The sequence below is a fragment of the Temnothorax nylanderi genome, unplaced genomic scaffold, assembly GCF_030848795.1.
Source record: "Temnothorax nylanderi isolate EJ_2023f unplaced genomic scaffold, tnyl_v1.0 TNYL_tig0048_pilon, whole genome shotgun sequence".
NCBI lineage: Eukaryota > Metazoa > Arthropoda > Insecta > Hymenoptera > Formicidae > Temnothorax > Temnothorax nylanderi.
The window spans coordinates 1,260,077-1,281,731 of record NW_027249110.1 but is presented as its reverse complement, the minus strand read 5'-3'; the positions used below and the strand labels follow the sequence as shown (position 1 = coordinate 1,281,731).

The 21,655-nt window shown below is 37.1% G+C and overlaps 1 protein-coding gene across 5 annotated transcripts in view; it reads right to left on the bottom strand.

Annotated features, from left to right (window-relative positions):
- Qless (decaprenyl diphosphate synthase subunit 1 qless) overlaps nt 1-21,655 on the bottom strand; it is a 38,680-nt gene that overhangs the window by 13,535 nt on the left and 3,490 nt on the right. For all 5 annotated transcript variants that reach the window (XM_071706048.1, XM_071706050.1, XM_071706049.1 and 2 more), the window contains exon 2: nt 2,239-2,391. In XM_071706048.1, coding sequence (XP_071562149.1) covers nt 2,239-2,391 — 153 coding nt within the window. The remainder of the gene's footprint in view (nt 1-2,238; nt 2,392-21,655) is intronic.

Here is a 21,655-nt window from a genome sequence, read left to right as displayed (position 1 = left end):
AAGTAAAGTTCGGGTAAATTCTTAATCCCCCCCCCCAGCCTTAAAATAAGGCGAGGATTAAGTTTTTGCCATTTTCTCGCGCTCTCTCGAAGCGTAATTCACTAGTCGTCTTCTTTTTTTTTTCGATCGGTTACAACTCAAAAACTATTCGAGCAGAGTGCGTAATCAGAAGAGAAACTTGCCGCTCTTGTGACCTTTCGACAGTATCGGAACCCGTCCCGCGCATCGCGAATTAAATATGCGTCAGACATCAACTGTCTCCGTTGCAATAAACGAAGGAGGACAACGAATCGATCGAGACGAGCTGCTTTGAATTCCAGGTGCGATACCGGTCGAAAGTTCCTCCTGGAATTTGGCCAAAGCCGAAAAGAATGCGCGCATCCGTCACGTCTTTCGGGTGAGCTAGCATCAACGTCGCTTTTCGCACACGCGACCGGAAGTCGCGATTCCTGAGGCGAACCTGAGGAGGTTCGATATCGCCCGAGTATCGTTACTGTGCCCGCGATAATAGCCGATTTCTCTAACTTTCCTCAAATCAAGTGACGAGCCAACGTTGAAGTTATACGACGGTTCGTTGAAGGCAATTTCTTTTGTTTCGCCAACGTCCGCTAATGCCGACAATTTGTCAAATCATTTCTGTCTTGAGATACCGACAATTTTGGTAATTAAGAATTCGCTGATGAAATTTCGCGACAGTTTGAGATGGCGAGATTCCGCGCATATTTTAGTACGATAAACATACGACAACCACCTAGAATATAGCATCGCCTTCATATATGGATTGGGCAAATTTCACGCCGTTTGCCGTACGCGAACGGCGGCGATCGTGAGTAAAAGTTCTCTCCTCTCGACCATATGCAGACCGTGAAGTCGAGCTGCTTTCGCTTGCGGGCCGGGGCACCTTAAGCAGAGGCGCCGCCGCGTGAAAATTGCACGGCTCTTCATCAATATTTATAAACGCGCTTCTTGACAATTGTTCTTGTCACTGAAGAAATGAAAATGAAATGTCCGAGTTGCGGCAATCCAAGCGTCACCCACTGATTAGGACTAGCAAGATATACATATATGTATACAACGCGCGTATAAATTTTGGAATTATAATTTATTTAAAGAATTAACTGTAACAGAATTAAAACTTTAAACAAAATTTTATGACCGAATCAGAATAGATAAGTATTAGCATAGTACAAGGGAAAAAAGCTTATTAAAAGGTAAGTATCTACAAAATACAAAGTATCCACAAAATCAATATTTCTTCAAATTTAAAAAAATATTTATTTTTTAAGAAATGTTACTTCTAAAAATTGACAGTCAGAGAAATTATTGTAAGAAGTGATATTTTGTAGACTTGAGAAAACTTAGAAAGACAAATAACAATTAAGGACTTTTTAATGGACTCGATTGGCCATCATCGTCAAGACATTTCGACCATGGGTTTTGGGTCCTTCTGAATTTATGTAAATAAATAATATATATATAATTAAAAATGAAATATAGATATATATTTAATTAAAAATCAATTTAAAAAAATACAAGAATACTATCTTGAATGTAATTCTGGGAGAAATCGATTATCGAAATTAGAAAAAAATGTCTTTACTCTGGATTGATGGAAGCTAACGGAGCTATCATGCGAAATCAAAGCGACTCGATTACGCAGTTTTGTCTAATTAATATTCTATTCTTTTTCTATGCATGCATTTTTTTACCGCACCACTGGGCTCGTCTTAGGTTGGCCGGCACAATTTCACAATAGTCCAGGGTACGTAATATCGATGAAGTCAATTACATAAATAGCTGCTAGGCGGTGTTCCATTACTTCCCGAAAGTTTCACGAGGCTATCCATGTGAATGACAATCGCCTACTCGTAGGAATGAGGATTAATAGCCTTCGGCTTCTTTTATGTAACTAATTCGTGTATTGCTCTTCGCGACTAACAGCAGATCGTTCATTGCAATTTTTTAGTTTTTACGTAATTATTACAGTTGTTGGTTCTCGTGAGAATTTAATAAAAGAAAATTCTGATCCTTTACGGATTGTTCGAATCTTAAAGCGCTCGAATCAACTTCATTTTTTATAATACATCGATAAATAATAACTATACTGCGGATAATGCGGCTGAGACATTGATATTTTATTTATTACAGATTTAACTTCTTCAAGGAGAAAAAGAAAGAATAAGCTGAAGGCGCGTAAATCTTATGAAGTTCTATTGAAATTAAAGTAAAAAGCATTACCAATTGTATCTCGTCGAACAGATCCTTAATATCATCCTCTACGAGTCTATAAGGATCGATTTGGTAATCGGGCAAAGATCCAGGCATCTGCGTTTGCATAGTGCTCGTTGCTCTCGCGAGACCTATCCTGCTGTCCCGCGTATTCGTTTTGTTCTGCAAATGGAAAAAAAAGAAAGTTCCGTAAGTATTACGTCAAGTATTGACCATAAACTTATATTATGCCATCAGGATTAACTGCGTAATATCATCAGAACAAATATTTACTCTGTTCGAGTTTCAAACGTGACCACCATCGAATATTTTTAGCGCCTCGTATATATTGTAGATCTTTTTAATTGTAATATATATATATTATATATATATATATATATATATATATTATACGTGACTTATTTAACTATTATTTAATTAAATTTTAAAAAGGGGGAAAACGTATTGGTCAATGTTCTTATGTATATATCAATAATTGTATGTATATATCAATATTACACAACATTTAAGATATTTATCTAATAAAAACCAACAAGAACAGCAAAGCGGCAAGAAAAGAAATGAAAAGAATTGATTTGCTGTTGCCAGTATTTACCAGCTGTGATTTACAGCCTGTTATTAACTCTTTTTTTCCATTAGTCCAAGATTTGTGTTAAATCGCCGTGGAAAATATCGTGTTAAATAAATCGATTGGCAAGATGAAACGATATTATAGGTGTGACAGCAGTAAACACGTTATGAGTAATTATTTAACGCGCAATATTATATACCGCGTTAATGTGAGCAGAGATATTTCTCTCTCGGATACATGTCCGACGCAACGCATGATTTACTACTATCGCGAGTCTGACCCTATTCGAGCAACTACTACTCTTGCAACACGTCCGCCGCGTCATAGTTCTTGCCGCTCGGAAAAGAACGCGCTAATTAAGATTCTCTGATTATGCGTTTCGTGAGAGCTAATAATGAATGCTATCCATTCATATTTCAAGCTGACGAGTTTTATATTTATAGACTACAAATACGTCTCTCGAAGAAAATGTCGCTAATCAATCGTAAAGAAAAGAAGCCTGGGGGAAAACGTTAATTAGCACTTAATGTTGATAGTAAGCTTTGAATGTTTGGGGATAAACGTTTAAAATAAAGATACACACACATTTAATGGAATATATGGATGTTCGATAAAGCTATAGAACTCTGAGTTATCATTATATTCCTGTAATAATTTCTCAACATTTTTTAAATACATATACGAGAGCTTTTTTTTTTACACATTATTCACATTCGTGGAATCTAGCCGCGCTTGAACTCAAGGGTTGCTAGATTTCACGAATGTGAATAATGTGTGAAAAAAACCTCGTGTGTATTAAAAAAATTTTGAGGAATTACAACAGAAATGTAACGATAACTCAGAGTTTTATAGCTTTATCGGACAGCTTATCAGCGGTTTGCTCGGAGGCGAAGGCGAAGGAACGGCTGCATTCTTTCGCTCTGTACACATCTATTATATATTCCATTAAATGCGTATCTTTATTTAAAATGTTTATACCTATACAAGCGCGATTATTTGCACAAGGAGTTATTGACCGAACCTATTTTCCTTATAGCTGTCTAATGCTGTCTTCGTATAATAGCGGTGGTACGCAGGTGCTTACCAACACCTCGCGTGTTTCCCAGCCGTTTGGTCGGAGACGAAGGAACGGCTGCATTCTTTCGCTCTGTACACAACGATGTCCCCTTTCGTCATCGAATCTCATGATCAATGCTCCACGATTTCTTGGCATTCGGTATCGTCGACGCGACTATATATAGCCGGCCATTCCACCAAAATGGAATCTTTTATGTAATCGAGATATTCTAAATTTAATAGTTTATTACACAAAAGCCTGTTCTTTTCTGTTTGGTAATATATGTTACGCGATCGCATTTATGCGCACGTATAACGAATGAATAGCAAGAACGGCAGTAACGCGAAATAAAAAATTATAAACATGTTTAAAAAAAAATAATTCCTTTCTAAAAAAAATTAATTGAATTTTAATCTGCTACATTGAGTCGGTTACATAATCCACTATAAATATACGACCGATGTAAATTTTTGGCGCACCGGAACTAGTATGAAATTTGAATTGCAGATTAAGAGAAAATTTCAAAGACGATGATGAAACTAAATAATATAATCGTATATGTTATAGGCCATAATCGTATATGTTATAGGTACCATAAGCGGTTGGAACACTTTTGTTTTTCTAACGCAGACAAATCTAACGCCGTATGCAACGTTTAATTTATCGAAGCCGCGCCAATAACAACACTCGCAACCTGCACAGAAGTATGTATGACGTAATACATGACTGCCGGCGACCGGCAACCTTGTGAATCTGGCCTACGAGAACCTGAAAATTAGCTTAACTATGTTGCACCGATTTCTTGAGCGAGCGCGGCGTATCGCAATAACGCTCGTAGACACGAATCACCATTTTTTATTGCGACCTTTCAATCCTGCAAAAACAATGCGTGTCGTTAACCCGATTTGCGTGCACAACCGTGGTAACTTGTTTGACCCTGGAAAGCAACTTTTCTTACGGCTTACTTGTGCTCGCGCTAGAATGTCGTCTATAATCATCTTGTTAATAAGCTTTTACATAAGCTATATAAGTGCAGTTGCTACTTTGCGACTGCACAAACGAGAAAAAAAATGCTGAACGTGAGTAACCCTGACTCGAATCCTTTCGCTCACGTCGGAGCGGTCGGAGTGATTGTTCTTTAGACAGCATTAAGTTGAACAGGCCCTAAACTTGCACTCTTCCCATGTGATGTGACCCAATAACATTGCCATATGTATAAAATACGCACAGACACGCAAAAAATCTCCTCGCAATCTTATGTATAACCTCATTAAAATGCTACAGACAACTTTATGTAAATTTCAATAAGTGTAAATGCACCGCTGCTGTATAATGAAGTCGTCGATATTTCGAGACAATCCCATGGTCCAGAATGTCGTATCGATGTATTATTCAAAACGATATGGGCCGCCACATTTTTTCGTCAGGAGGATATGCAACGTTGAGCAATCGTGTTTAATGCGTGTCCATGCGTGTCTGATTACCAAGTACTCGTGCACGTATATATATCCCCCGCTCATTACATTCCTGGATAACTAGCCGTAGCGGCAACAGGCAAGTTCACTGCATCTGACTTTTACCGGTCTCCCGCGAGCGTGTATCCGACGTCAAGGCTAACGCCGGAGGAAATCACGAATTCGCAGGGAAAAAAAATAGAAAAACGAGCGCGGGCAACCAGCGTGAAACGTTCCGCACCAGCCTACAACTTAGCCTAATGCCCATTATTATTAACGGTCCATTTGGCGCATTTTCCATTTGCGCAGTTACGCCGATAATAATCGTCGCTGCCGAATAAGAAGCGCGACGTTTTATCGCGGAAACAATGCTCGAAGCAAACAGTGGTCATTCGTACGACATAAAATTTTCGACGTATATTTTCGGAATGTAACTTTCACGCGCGCGAACACGGCCGAACAAACGCTGGGCAACGGCAGCCGGGGAAATTGGGGTAACGGCATGAAGATGCTGGATGTGAAAGCGGTCCATTGTCCCCGTAGGCGTCGCCGCGTCAGTCCGCGATGTCGTCATCAATGGGCGAGGGTTTTTCATTCATGAACGCGTGATTCGCAAAAGAGCGTCTCAATTATCGCGACCGATAATGCCTTCCGCACACGTTTGATTCGCTATGCACGTAGAATGCGCGTTGACTTTGTTTAACATGCGTGATGAAGATGCATCATGCCCGGGCCTGCCGATGGGCTTGATCGCTATCGGACGATTATGAAAGCTGTCTGTCACGTGATATCACGTAACAGTTAGCATAACTCCAAAGTGAAGAGCCACACTAGGCCGTAATCGGCATACCGGGACTTTTCTTAAATCCTGCTGGTGCGCTCTCTCCGGTAAATCACAAGTGTGAACAAAGACCTGTCTGCGTCCATCATTAGCGGCCCATAAAGAAATATCGGATTCGGGAATGTCGAATGTCTTTTTTTACAGATTCTTTCATCATCAGACTTATTGTTAGACTCAGACTTATTAAGTGACTCTTGAAATTAAATAAAAGTGTCAAAAGGTTTATAATTTCCGTATAATTAACAAAAAAGCTTTTAACGCGTTACAGAATAACAATTAAATAACTATTAAATTTGAAAAAAAATCAGCGACAATCTGATATCCTTTAAAGTCAATTTTAAGCGGATTTTAATAGAATCTTAAAAGACATAGCTTAACTGCAAAAATATATATAGATCTAAAAATTGTGAAAAAAAGCGCGATGTATAATTCCTTCGATATCTTCGCTTAAAAAGCTTAAAAAGAATCATTTGCTGATAATCAGAAATATTTTTATCATATCCGTTCAATTGGAATGTCATCGGCATCCCATGCACAAGTAGCGTCTGCGTAATTAATTCATAAATAATTCAAGAGATGAAGACATTTTGTTGCGGTTACCGAGATGTAGGAGAAGATACCCTCACGTTACATCGATGATCTAAAGAAGTAAGAAATCGATATTGCGAAATCGCGTGCCTCCTTCGAGCGTGCCTCTGTCGCAACGCGCCGAGTCGCACCTACGATTAACGGCTGAAAGGAGCTAACTTGCGTATAATGAAGAAAAAGGTAACGTCAAATGGCAGATCTCTTGCAGGAGCTCGCTATCGACGTGCGTCTTCTTATTACGGCTGTCCGATTTCGTTGCCCGAACAAGCGACAGTAATAGGCGATAAGATAGGCGATGTAAGTATAGAAACGCGAAGGGTGAATCATCGCGTTCGCCCAAAGCGATCTCTCGCCGGCGCGGCGAGTGATAGCCCGGTGGAATTCCCGGATCGAGAATTGGGTGGAGCTCGATGAATCGTCTTAAATCGAATAGTTCGGGTTCGGCATTTCTGTAAGAGGAGAAAGCGCGATTACATGATTGAACGCTGCCCGGACACTTGCCGCGAGGTGGACTGTGGCAATGCGACGTTAAGTATAAACTTGGCTGGGAATCCATCAACATGGAGGGAGAAACAGGGAGTCGCGACGGCCTTCGACCCCTCTCGAAGCCTACGATATGTAGGCGCGACGTAAACGAGCGTATGATGAACCGTTGCACAAAGAATCGTAATTGAAAAGGCCGCCAGTTGCTCGACGAAACAAAAGTGCTGGTAATAGTCCCTCGCAAGTAGGAAGAATACTTTTTCAGAGATTACGAAGTGGAAAGAGCGAGGGAGAGAAGGAAATGAGGAAAGATTATTTGAGAGCAACGAAGATAAGATAATAAGTACACTTGTTGTGCCCCGCGGCCTTGGTTGTCGGAAATTCAACATTAAGAGGAAGAGAGATTAGTATTTTCTCAGATATACTCGTGACGCACATTTCGTGCTAACTGTGATAGTTTAAATCTCATTTCGTAAAAGATATGAAACGGAATACTTTCATTTCAAAATAAAGATAATGAAATCTCTTCGACGTGTTCGAAAATTACAAATATTATTTCGCAAGAAAACTTTCCAAGAGCATTGTAATTATCTTCTAATTAAGTCTTAATTTCTCAATTTTAAGTCACGTAATTTTTTTGTGTAATTATTTGAGATTTCTTTAACCAGTTCACTGGTAATGACTCATATATGAGCACTGCCATGAATAGCTCTGCTAATTTTTAACGGATTTGCATTAAACTTGATACACCTATTTTTTGGGTCAATGATCATAAATACGAAATTATTCGCTCTCATCAGTTTTGGTACAAAACGTTGAACTGGTTAACCGATATTTCAGCGGTGTAAACACACGTAAAACGTATAATGCAAACCTGTGAATTTTATCACACACGTAAGTGTAATTTGTGCAACGTGAATATAACGAAAGCAAGAATGCGCAAGCACAGTGTATGTCTTACAATTAGATATACTCAAAATTGTTGGTTGGCTCGGTAGCATAGACCTTCTCTTCAAGAAAGAGAAAGAAGCGTCAAGAAATTGCTGCAATGTCAGTTGAAACTTTATAGCCGCAGTAATAGAAAACGCGGTTGAGAAGGTAAAAACGAGCGCAGAGATACTACGCAGTCGTTTCAGAATCGCAATCCGAGTTTTTATTGTGTAAAATAAAATGTTATCTTGCGTCGTGACTGAATAAGTTCAATCTTGTGAATAAAACTTACAATTAGAAAAAAAATATAATAATAACGTATCATTTCGGTTTTTATCAGGTCAAAATTGACAATCAGTAAAAGTAAAGCAGAATAGAAGTAAAATAGAAGAAGTAGAGAGTTAGGGGCTGCGCACAATGAAAGGAATAAGGAATAGGGAACAGTTCAATATTAATATATGAAATTCATTAACTGCATTAACATATGTAATTTATTAACACAGAATAGACGAACAGAGGAATAGCGCTAAGGAACAGTGATGAAATTTTATTCTATTTCTGTACGCCATATGCACAATAAATATGTTAATATTAAACTGTTCCCTATTCTCTGTTCCCTGTTCCCTATTCCTTTCATTGTGCGCAGCCCCTTAATTTCCTGTTTATATAGTGCAGTAAATGAAAGATTTAATAAGAAATAATCTTATACGTTCACTTCTTTGTCAGTATACTCTGACACATTCTGTATCCACATTAATCCTTCAGCAAGCATAGAACGCGTCTATTATTTCCATCCATTTGTGGCAGCGAGTGTGCACCACAGGACGTGCGGGCATGCTGGACACGTTCTCGTTTCTGTCTGTCTCTCTCTCTCTCTCTCGTAAAGGTGCAAGGCCGAAGTTCAAGCTGCGTGACGATAAATAACCCGTGACATAAGAATTAACCGACGACACGAAATTTCAACCGGGAGCGAAGGACGCTTTCACCTTCTTTCACCTCTTCTTTATAATTGGAACATGATATTTCCCCCGTGCATCGATATTTGGATATGTTACTCGGACGGGAGCGGGTTATGCAATTAAAAGGACCGCACGTCAAGCCGAGCCGAGCCGAGCCGAGCCGAGCCGAGCCGAGGCGAGTCGATTGCAAAACGAAGCCATCATCATTAACGAAGCAATAATGGCGAACAGTTTGAAAATTGTATTGTTGCGATTCTCTTGATGTGCGTGACGCATTACGCGAAAGATTTGCTCGCCTCCAGAAACAACTGCTTGACACGCGAAGTGCATGTTGCCAAATCTTTGAAGTCTTTGAAATCTCAACAGCCGTACTTTATTTGCTTGCCAGGAAAATAGCTTTCACCTCACGATCGGCATCCAAGTCTCTTGCTACTTTCTTTGGAAAATCGTTTCGATAACGTTCGCAGCAATTAATTTAGCATTTTAGGAAAACGTTTTGAAAATTCCAAACCTGTCCTATCTAATATATGACACAATCTCTAATAGACGACCTAGCAATCAATAACACTTTGATAAATAAATGTGATTATCTGTTTTAGTTTTAGACAACTGTAAAATAAAATTTACAGGACATAAATATATATTATCAATGTATAAATATTAAATATACAGTTGTATATTTATATAATAATATAATTCCAATATAATTTGAAAATATATAAACAAGGTGCTCATTGCTCGCATTATTATAGAAATATGTACTAATTCTTCTTTTTTAATAGTAAAAAAGGATTAAAAAATTAAATTAAAATAAAATCCATTTACGGTCCGAGCTTGGATCTTAGTAGCCTAATAATATTTCTGTGTATATGAAACATATTCTTTTTCAATTTTAGTAAACTGTGCGCCGACTGAATTGTCAGACTTAGATTGTATATCATAACGGTCTTATTTTCTTCTATTATTAAAAAATCAAAATTTACTCTATTGAACACGCGCTATTACAACTTATCTTCGAAATATCCGATAAGATAAAAATATATTATCTTCCCATAGGGTATCTATTAGTTTCAATAAACGAAGGCATTCTTTCTCAAAAGGAAAGGAATTTCCGGGCGGAACAGGTGAAGAATCAGCATGAATGAAATCGTTGCTCGCCCAGTGTACTTTCGGAAGGAAGAACGAGGAGGCTACGCCGTGGATACGCCGCGTTCTCGAAGAATGATATCGAATGTCAAGAGACGCAGAGTGGGAGAATACACTTTCTCCGTGAACGTTGGTCGACCCACATTCTGGAATCGCTCACCGTGTTCATCGATGCTGATGTCCGTTCGCAGACGAACGCGGCGACCGACGGTGTGCTCTAACGCACGTATCCGATCGGAGGAATCAAGGTCACTCTCACGATTCTCCACGCTCTAGGACCAAAAGGATCCCTCAGAATCCCTTTGGTCCTAGAGCGGAAAATAACTGATCCCCTTCCCCCGCCCCCATATTCCTGTCGCATTTTCGCGTTAGGTACTATGCATCGTATCGTATCGTGCAATCACGCGCGTAATTGCGCGACGTCAATTTAATTTAAACGAAAAATCCACAATTTATTTTTCCTCTATATCGCCTCGAAGAATGCCGTTGAACTTGAGGTAATTATTTCGGTGAAACTTTTCATGACTGAGAGAAGTCTTGATTTAATTATCCGCGGCGTTTTCTCGGTAACGCCTAAGCGCGCGGCATGGCTAACCATAAACGGTTACGAACAACCAGAGGAGAAAGAGCGAACGCCAAATGCACCATACATGGGCGCATGGTAAAAGTTGCTGGCACGCAATTGGTGCGCACAATATTCCCCTACGTTTTCGCTAATGTATATCGGAGTTTCTATTTGTTCTGAGATGCGTCATTACGTCGATCGAGGAATGTTAGCGTCGATACGTACATCGGTCTCCCGAGATACCAGGAAACCAACACAAAACACCGTTTGCTCGTGGTACACAGACTGTTTGGGCAATTTCATAGGTCAAAAAAAGGTTATTGCCTTGAAGGAGCTATGTACACTTCATCCGGATTGCGGTACTATTACGTCCACGAGGCTCGTGCGTGCCCCGAAACACGTTACGTCTATACGCATCAATTATGCAAATCGTCGGTATGCTATTGACCATTGATTGCGTGTTACGTTGATGATACTTCGGGAGCGTGTGCATATTTCAGCGCGGTATCCAACGACTTCTCACATGCCATCACAGGCATCACATAATGCCTGTCACACGCATTTAAGTAGTCGCGTCGAAGATTCTCGTTATCCTCAATTCCTGAGTTTTACGTCTTCATCTTCGTGTTACAATCTTAAGAAAGAACATTAGATTAGATTTAGAGAGAGAAAAAGATCCCGTCGTGCCGAGATAAACTTTTTGCACTAAAAAACATGCTTTATAAACGATAAGTCTCGATTTATCTTCAGACATATCTTGTGTATTCAAGTGCATTCAAGAATAATTGCTACTTACATTTAAACGTTTATTGCGTCCGCGATATAACTGGTAATTCTCAACTAGGCAAGGATACATTTACATGGCCCTTTGTATGTTATATGTCGCAAGTACCAGATTACCTTGAAAATTTATATAATTAACCGAAAGCAGAAACAATATGGGACCAACGACCATACGACGGCGTCGTCCAAGCGGATGCTTTGAATAATCAAGGTCAGCACGCATTCCTCGAGAACTTTCCACGGACGTTTTGCCGTGGCGAACAATCGTCATCCACTTTTCCCTCTCGCAACAGGCTCGGCCGCCTAAGTCACGTAGCCGCCGAATGAATGGAACGTACTAAAAGACGGAGGAGCGTATCGGACGCATTAGCGTATCAATCGCCGCGTATATTCTTCGTCAGAAAAGATTTGGAAACGGGAATCCCATCGTAAACGCTGTTATATTGTCCCAAGATTATTTTTGTCGCGAATACGCCTCGCGATAACACTGCAGATAATCGCCGCACGAGCGGATACCGAGTTAAAAAAGCGTTTCGATTTTTATCATGAATTTTCTGATTTACGTAACAGGCGAATTAAAGAAGAGATATTTATAGAATACTATTTTTATATATTTTAATAAGAAATTTTATCATGCAAGACAAATAACTCCAAATCACTTGCACTTTTAAACTTTTCTCCAGAAAAATGTTCTTGCGTATGTATGTGTAATTTTATTTGATCTTTTTATTGACGCGGTACATAAAAGTGACAGGTAGTCGAGTTGTAATGTAATTTATGGCATTCAATAAATTTAAACGGCGGCATCGATCGCTTCATCACTCTTGATGCCACGCGAACGTGTTTTCGATAATCGAATGTGAAGTCATTTTAGATTCATTAGCGTCAAAATTATGAGCGTTAAGGACGTCGCGTGTCTGGTACCGTAGCGTCTCGTGAAGAAATTTTAGCAATGTATATGTATATATGTATCATTAACGCGGGACCTTTCTACGCGACTTCGCGTTGATTGGAAAGGTCTACGATTATTGGCTTATGCCATTAAAGATCAGATTTACTGCACTGTGATCGGGCTCGATATGAGAATGCATATGCCGGTGGGAAGTTACCAAACGGGTCCGAAGAAAGTTTCTTGTAGATCAAAGAGGGGAGTAAATAAATGGCGAGCGTTTCAGAGGAATCCGATGAGAGTTTCGAGGAGGGTCTTTCTCCTCCTTGGTTCCTTCTCGTGTGGAATTAGCTACGCGTGGCTGAGAGATTTTATTAACATTTCTCTGCAGTATAATGTCCGAGTTCCTATCACTCCCGATCTCAAAGCGCTCGCACGAAGCGAAAGATTTCACTAATCTTCGTTAGAGATAGTCTCCTCTGTGCGCCGCACTGTATCACTGTATTACTTGTTATTTGTAATACAAAGAATTATTAAAACTTATAACTTTATATATTTCTTATCCTTAGATTTTAGTACAGATATTAATAAAGACAACGTGTGAATTGTACGACACAAGATGCAGCGTTATTTAATATATTTTACTGTTGCATAAGTGCACAATTGTAATTTTGTTTGTTATTGTTATTAGCATTTTGCGTTAATATTATTAACGATTGTATTGTTAATATTTAATTTTTCTATAACATTTTATTTAATATTATTATTATTAAGGCACACAATAACATTCGTCAATTCATAGATTTTAATTGTCCAGTGTGTTATTTCTGTCTAAATTTTTAGAAAAATGATTTATCTTTTAAAGATATGCATCTTAGTAAGCTGATTCAAGATTTTTCGCTATTTCTACGTTCGTGCTCGAAATAATAGCGCAATTTATGTTAAGATCGCAGATTGGTATCGCGCAACGGATTACGGGGTACTTTATGTAACCTTTAAAAGCCAAATCACATGTTTTGTGATCTGAATTATTTAACGCTACGCGTCTGCCCGTCATTACGAGGCTTAATTGAATTAGTTACCTTTCACTCGTTTGAACAGCTGTTCGCATTGCTAATTGCTCCGGATTATTAATTTAGGAAAGCGGCGATTTTGCAACAGCATGATTTAAGCAAAGCCACGAGAGTTATTTGTCATCAGAAAAACAGCTGTTCTACAAGAAACACCTTCTGATATAAAAATAAGAATTATATAATGCGCAAAATTTACGAATCGTACACCTTAGGTATTACAGATTTATAAATAGAAGGCCTGTTCGTTTTAGCTGAACTTCTTGCACGGTTTATCTTTCCTTTTTTCTTTTCATGTTGCAGAGAAAAGGAGAGAAGATAAACCGTGCAAGAAGTTCATCTAAAACAAACGAAACCTTAGTCACCTAGCGGAAAAGCAACTTCACAGATATGATATCGGAGAGATAAATGTAGTTTTCATAGCGCGCTGATTTTGTGATAAAAGAGGTGAGAGATATATATTATATGACGAAGCCGTTTAACTTCGACGAAAGATAGACATCTAACTAAAGTGACACTATAGAGATTGTCGCACATTTCATTAGTATATTGCAACAACATTTGACCGATTTTAATGAGTTGTCAGTTTTGGTCGATGTGAATACAAACAACAGATAATTATGCTGTCTCGGCAGTACTTGACCGCGTCTCCGAGCCGTAATAGTCTCATCAATCTACGCTAATGAAGTCACAGTTACGAAGTTACGAGTCCATTCCAAAGTGTTAATTACAAAAGTTGACAACTAATATTTTAAATGAGCTAAAGGCACTACGTACACGATTAAATAGGAAAGTCGATTGGTATAGACACTCCGGATAATCGGACAGTCACCCGCATTTCTAACGATAAATCATTTGTAATTGTCAGAGAAAGCTGTATTCCTGTATCAAAGTTGAGAAGTGAATTATACTCGCGTTGAAAACGCGCTTTATTTTCAAGAAGAGACGGGTTTTTCTCTCTCGCGCCGAGGCACTTCGGTTGGAATTCCATGTAAAACGGAGCTGCTTTTGTGAACTCGAATCGAGACCTGCGCGAGACGAAGAAGGTATCCGACTGGTCGCCCAACAGTTAAAAAACAAGTACGTAGTACGTAATCGCTCAACTTTTACCGCGGCTCGCATTTGGATATCGAGGGCACCTGCGTGCCGATCTTGTTACGGAGAAACTGACCGTTTCATCGCCGAAGGAAGGGTCGATATATCGTTTATCTTGCGCACTCGTCACGTCCTCCGTGATCTTTATTAGTCTCTGTGGCGCCGAAATTGCACTTCAGATCTCAAAAAGCGATTCGTGCGATACTAAATCTTTTATGAATTAATCTTTTATAGATTAATTTTCTATAGATTTACGATGTATATTTTCTTTTAAAGTAATCTTTTTAAAAGAAAACAGCGATATTTGAAATGTGTTGGGAAGATGTGTACAAGGTGAAGAACAAATGTCGAAATTACAAGATATGTATAAAACAAAGCATTAAAAATATACATATATTTCAAAAAGTTTAAAAAATATACATATATATGTATATGTATTGAAGTATTTTGCAGGTTAAAAAATAAAATATAATGCATGCAATAAGTTTTTTTAGAAATACCAATGTCATCTACTTATCATCAATTTATGAATTTTTTAGAAAAATGTATGTCATCATCTGTCTATTAAAAAATAATTATCAATGACATTTCTAAAAAATGTGCATACATTATATTTAATCCTTATAAAACCTGCCAAATATTTTATTTAAAAGAATTTCTTTCGGAATTAATTTTGAATATATTTGAGAATTCCATCAATCTTAATATTACACACTTTATTAAATAAAACGCTAAAAATTTATTAGAATCTCCGTCGCAGGTTCTTAACGAGAACGCTTCGCATCTTTGTTGTAATCAATAGCACGTAATAAACAAAAAAAAAGTACAGCGGAGTCGACGACCCGTCATGCCTTACACTTTTCTCCTCAAGGATCTTTGTGGATACACCTTTGCGCGATGCCGCGAGCCTTGGAATCGCTGCACGATTCGACTGCAAAATGAGGCAACGCCAATGATCGTTATGTGCGTTGCGATGCCTCTTTTAACGTCTTCGAGACAGTTTAGCAGGCGGCTTGCGCGACGTCCGTTTGCGATTTACATTTAAAAAAGAAAATGCGGAAACGCCACGTGGGAGTCAAGGGCAAGATGGACCGATTCCGGTTACTTTTTCCTTTTTTTTTTCGTTCTACCGGAGATACGCGTCCGCGGGTCTGATTTCGTCAACCTACTTTAAATTCTTGCCAGACAAATCCTAGGATAATTTTTTCGACGCTATCGGCGGATTTCAAATTTCGTTTTTAAGCCCGAAGTTACAAAAGTTATTTCCAAATCGTCTTCAGTCTATTTTGTTAAAACATGTACTGTCGATTTCGATGTATCCATTAATACTCGAGGAAACGTAAATCCTGAAGGATATATTTGAATACAACCTAAACACACAGATATTATCCTGCGCTACAGCGGAGAAAGTTCTCTATACCTGTTGCGTGTATTTGGAGAGCATATATTTCTCCGTTTTCGGAAGACACAAGGTGATTGAACCACTTCCCGTTGTGAAATATGACGTTTTGACTTGCGTGTTTATTTGTACATGTTGTCAAACTTTTTTTTCTCTCGTAATAATGACAGTGAGAAAACGCGAGAATAATTGTTGTCTCACTTGTTGCCCAAATAATTCGAGGACCGTTAATAAATATCACATTGTAAATATATTTATTTCGAGAATTATCTCTAAAAATATCAGTTACAAGAACAATGCAACATTTTTAAGAAGATTAATAGTTATAAAAAGATAGTTTCTATTGTTCTATCATACTTATCTTTATTTGCCGTTTGAGAATATTCGTAAATTTGATTATGCAATAGCTGCCTATTTTTGTAGACAAATAGGTATACGACGATCATCATTTGACATATGGTAATATGCGAGAAATTTAACGAGAAAGCGGATATTGCCAGTATGAAAGTAAACTATAGATAAACTATAGATCCGGAACTAGCAGGTTAAATTACTATCTCTGGCGAGGTACACTTCTTCGTAAAGGTTAAAGATTATTTCTCCCGAAGTGGGATTACTCTTGAGGAACGTTAGAGTTAACGATTATAAGCGTTGGTTAAACAAAGCAATGTCAATTTTAAAAAATTTCTACTTATTTTCGCGTAAAATTTTCCTTTTGGTATTCTTCGTTGGCGAGATAAATTTATGATAGGAGAGAAACAAATATTTGTTACTATGTTAAAACAACTGGAAATATTAATAACGGTTACCAGAAATTGTTTCCTTTATCGAATGTACATAATATTGTTTAATTATCGAACATTGTATTATTTATATGTAATTTCTTAAGATTTTCTTATACAACGTGCTCGTTTATACATTTCCAATGTATTGTGCAATATTAGCGATTCTCTGCATAATAATGTTAAAAATTCTTTTCATTTATGCTAAGGAGCCTTCATAAAATGATTTTATCATAGTCATCATTATATATATATATATATATATCTTATCATGCAATCTAAGCAATTTAAATGCTGGTCTTATCCCTATAGCTTTGCAATTTGCGTCGATAGCTACGTGCCGTATCGCGCCTTCAGTGTTCATCATGCATGAGACGCATCATCTGACGCACTTCAGGGCACACATGAATCAGACGTGTACTCGCGTCAATTTTACGCCTTCACGTCTGAAGTCAGGCATTTCTGGGTCGAGTGCATCATATCCAGACATTCGGTCGTTACGACTGCTAATTGAAAAATGCAGAACTTTTTTCTTTTTCATTAATATATATCTTTTTATATTTGTTAACTTAACATTAACCTGTTATTTATAAACTGTTATTTATTTCTTATTGTCCTTTAACTTTAAACTTTATTGTCGTTTAACCTTTTGCGTATCTCTATACATACATATATGTGTATGAAATATTTACAGTAATTGTCAAAGTTTTAGAGACTTTACTAGAACCCATCCATTTTCCACATTTCACCGAGCTATCGAGAGGTATCCGATCGCCATTAAGATATTGATTACACTAAGTATACTCTTCGCATGGCCATCACACAGACATTTCTTTGGACATAGTTTAGATGTCTTTTTGTTGCTTATTTTAGATGCCATGGATAGTTGAATAAAAATTTGCTAAATATATCATTATTATCGTTATTAGATAGACTAAAGATTCATATATGCGATGCAATTTACCGTATTCGGACATTCGCGTCGCGTTACTCTAACTTCTTTTATTCGTCAATTTATCTGCAATAAGTACAGTTAGTCTGTCCATGAAACATAATTGCATTCGGATCTTCCTTCTGTAATATCTCAAGATCGTCCTCAAAGCTCAGAGTTAGCATAATAATATACCACAAGCCAATTATACGCGTTCTTGAAGCGACGACATCCTTTCTCTCACCTCTTCGCGCGATAACATCTAGTTATTAACTCTACATTGTTTTCCAAGGATACACGATTCAATTGCAGAGTGACTGTAGCCACGTAAACTTCCTTTGTACAATAATGAATTCTTATTTGTGCTTTCATTAATGCACCCGCCACTTGTTTCTAATTTAGTATAGATTTTGCTAATATTAAAAATATTATATGTATATCATATATTAGATATTAAACATTTCTAGTCAAATAATTGGCTAACAATTGCAGTTAATTATGCACAAAACTGATATTGTGTCTTTATTAACTTTTGCATGAGTTTTCATATAGCGATAATACTTCAAGTTTTTCGTATTTTCATAAAATTATATTTGAAAAAGCGTGACTGACAAATCGGACAAATGCGATTGTCCTGCGGTGTAAAAAATCATTTTAATAATTTGTCCCTCCCAGAGGATAATTAAAATCGAGAGATTTTAACATAAAAACATCGAGATTAGAGTAATTTTTAATAAAAGCAACGCGATTATAATGCTAGGTCTTTGAGATCAGTTTATTTGTAACTTTAACTTTTCGTGATATGACCTGGTGTTGATTTTTATTGTTCTATTGATTATGTCTTATAGCTTGTTTTATGCACTACCAAACAAAGAAATATTATATTAATATTATTCACGTTTATTAATTTCATTGAATTCAACGTTAATTTATTGCTTTAATACAAATATTCGACCAATATGAGTCGAAATATCCACAAAAATAAGTTGAAAAATCAGAGAATTAATATCTTATTTTTGCTTGAACATTGTATCATCGGATTTCCTATCAAAATATAACGAATTACAATTGCGAGTAATTATAGATTTTATAATAGTTTGTTCAGGAATTTCAAGTCATTTTGAATTGCTTTATAGAACAACTTTTTCTTTCTCTTGAATAAAAATTAATGGCCGGTAATTCATACTCCGTTTTTATTTCAAAACCGTTTTAAGTACAAAATATGATTGTAATGACGGCTGCTAATATTATAAAAGCAAATCGAGAAAGAGAATTGATAAAAGAAGTACCTAATAAAAGAAGTAGTAATAAAATTCGAATAAGTTAAAAACAGAAGTAATAAAATTCAAATCGACTTTGCAAACTCTTTGTTAACAGTTGATCTTTAACGCACCATGTTTTATTCTAAATATCTGTGAATCATAATTTACAAATAAAAAAACTGGTACAAAATTGTAATGTCTTAATTAAAATAAACATCTTTTATAAGCGTATTAGATAATTTCACTATATAAGAAGGCGAATTACGACGTAATTAATTTCGACTTAACTTTTGCATTTTTTTTTTTTTACTACTTCTCATCGGTGGCAGCTAAAATAGTTTGTGCCATCGGATTGGACCTATTCTCTAAAATTCACTTTTATAAAGATCAATTATTCAAGCACAGGTTCTTTGAAAATGAACTGCGTTACCAATGCACGACCTAAGCACTTCCGTTATTCGGTCCTGGTATAAAGTGCACGTATGTATCTGCAGTATCTGCATACCTGCACGTGCAGGAATGCATGAATATGTTGACAATACAATTATTCTTGTTAACCGAACGAATTACTGCGAACGAATTAGCCTGTAACGAATTAGCATAGAAAAACCGTGCCTCTTCTTACAGAATGTCGAATGGGCAATTTAGTAAAATCGCCCGGGAAGATTATCGATCGCAAAACTTTGTCCTGAAATAATTATCGCGAATCACCATGCTCTATAATAATGCACCGACAATGCAACCTGCTTATTTACAAGCAGGTTGCATTGTTATGCGTTATTAGAGCAACACTTAGTCTCAATTTCCCGGTCTTCTCCCCCATAAACATTTCATAAGAGATCTCTATAATTACAAAGTCTTTCAAAGCTGTTGATACGAGCATTTGGATTTTCTAAGCCAGCCGATATTCTCCATGATAATGGTTGGAAACGCTCGTGACATTTAGCCTTTATTTGCCCAAAGGTTGCTCATTCACATTAATTCTGCGTGTAAAGCATAAGTATACCTATCAGCATTCTGCATGTGTGAGTGCAAGCTGCTTCGTCTTAAAAATATCACGCAGCCATTGCATATTTATCGCGCAGTCCAAGAAAGATTTTTGGCGTACAAACGCCAAAACCGATTACGCGCACGAAATGTACAATTTTTTCCTGCAATGGTATATACGGGATATACCGGCCATTCTATTTCTGTCTCCGGCACTTGTGATTCAAGTCCGAAATTTATTTTAGTCTTAGTGCTTAATATCGCAGTTGATACTGTGAATACAAAGAGTCCCTTAATTGTACATTAATGTGCCGTATTGTATTGTAAATCTGGAGTACAAGAAACAAGAAATAAAATGTCATATGAACGTAGATATCAATCCACACGATAAACAAGGACAAGAAAAAGATAAGATAAATGAAGCTAATCGTTAATTCTTTGTTCATCTAATTATTTAAAAAATAAGAATAAATTTTAAAATGAAAAAATATATAACACGTATGGATTACCTAGGCGTTATTTACCGTTGTGTAACAAATCGAGAAAACGATTTTCCAAATGTCTGAAAATATGAACGGAAGCACCTTGATACTTGAAATTTGACGCACTTTGTTCATAAATAGAACAAACGGATTAAATTAAATTTCATGTATGTGAATCAGCAAGTTGATGCTTATCGTAGAACCGTGAACGTAAAATTACGTGTTTCGCAAGGGAAAACGAGCGCAGTTACTGCATTTTTTTTCTTATAGGAAGGACGTATTAAATTATTCTCTGGTGTTGCTGGTGCAGCAGAGTATCAAAGTTCTCAAGATACGATCCGATATCGTGATCTTAAATATCTCTTCTGATTTACTTCCTGCACCTTTCGCCTCTACGTACCACGGTTAAGTGCGACTGAACGTAGAAAAACCAATCAGCCTATGTATCGCCAGCGCTATTCAATACTACTTACGGATCAACCGTTTCAAGTTTAAGCAACAGCAATTTGAATAACGACGCGGTAATAAATCGACCTACTTGTGAGAATGCATTAGCTGCAGTAAAATTACGTAATACGAACTTCAAAGGTACAGAACTTGCTTAGTCGATGCAAAGCGAGATTAATGTATTCATTTGTCCTTGCTTGATTTTATGTTAGCAGAGATTGCGTAAAATATTACAACGTTAATTTGCTTGTAGATAAAGTGTACAGAAAAACGCTTACAATTCTGAAACTACTATATACTTTAGCGTTCCATAAATTTTCAAAATAATTTACTTAAAATAGTCTAATTATCTTCGTCTTCTCTAGCAGTACAATTACATTTACGGATGAATATAACAGATATGTATTTTTAGGTAGATAAAAAAATACAGAAAAAATATATTGAGAGAGAGAGAGAGAGAGAGAGAGAGAGAGAGAGAGAGAGAGAGAGAGAGAGAGAGAGAGAGAGAGAGAGAGAGAGAGAGAGAGAGAGATAGAGAGAGAAAAAGGTGCTGTAATCGGGAAAATTATGAGACAATCAATGAAAATATATCAGATATAAAATACTACAAACAATCGCAAATTTCTTACGCGACTGAATGGCAAGTAACTCTATGGCTGAGCCATTATTTCCATATATATGTATATATGAGAAAAGATATGTATA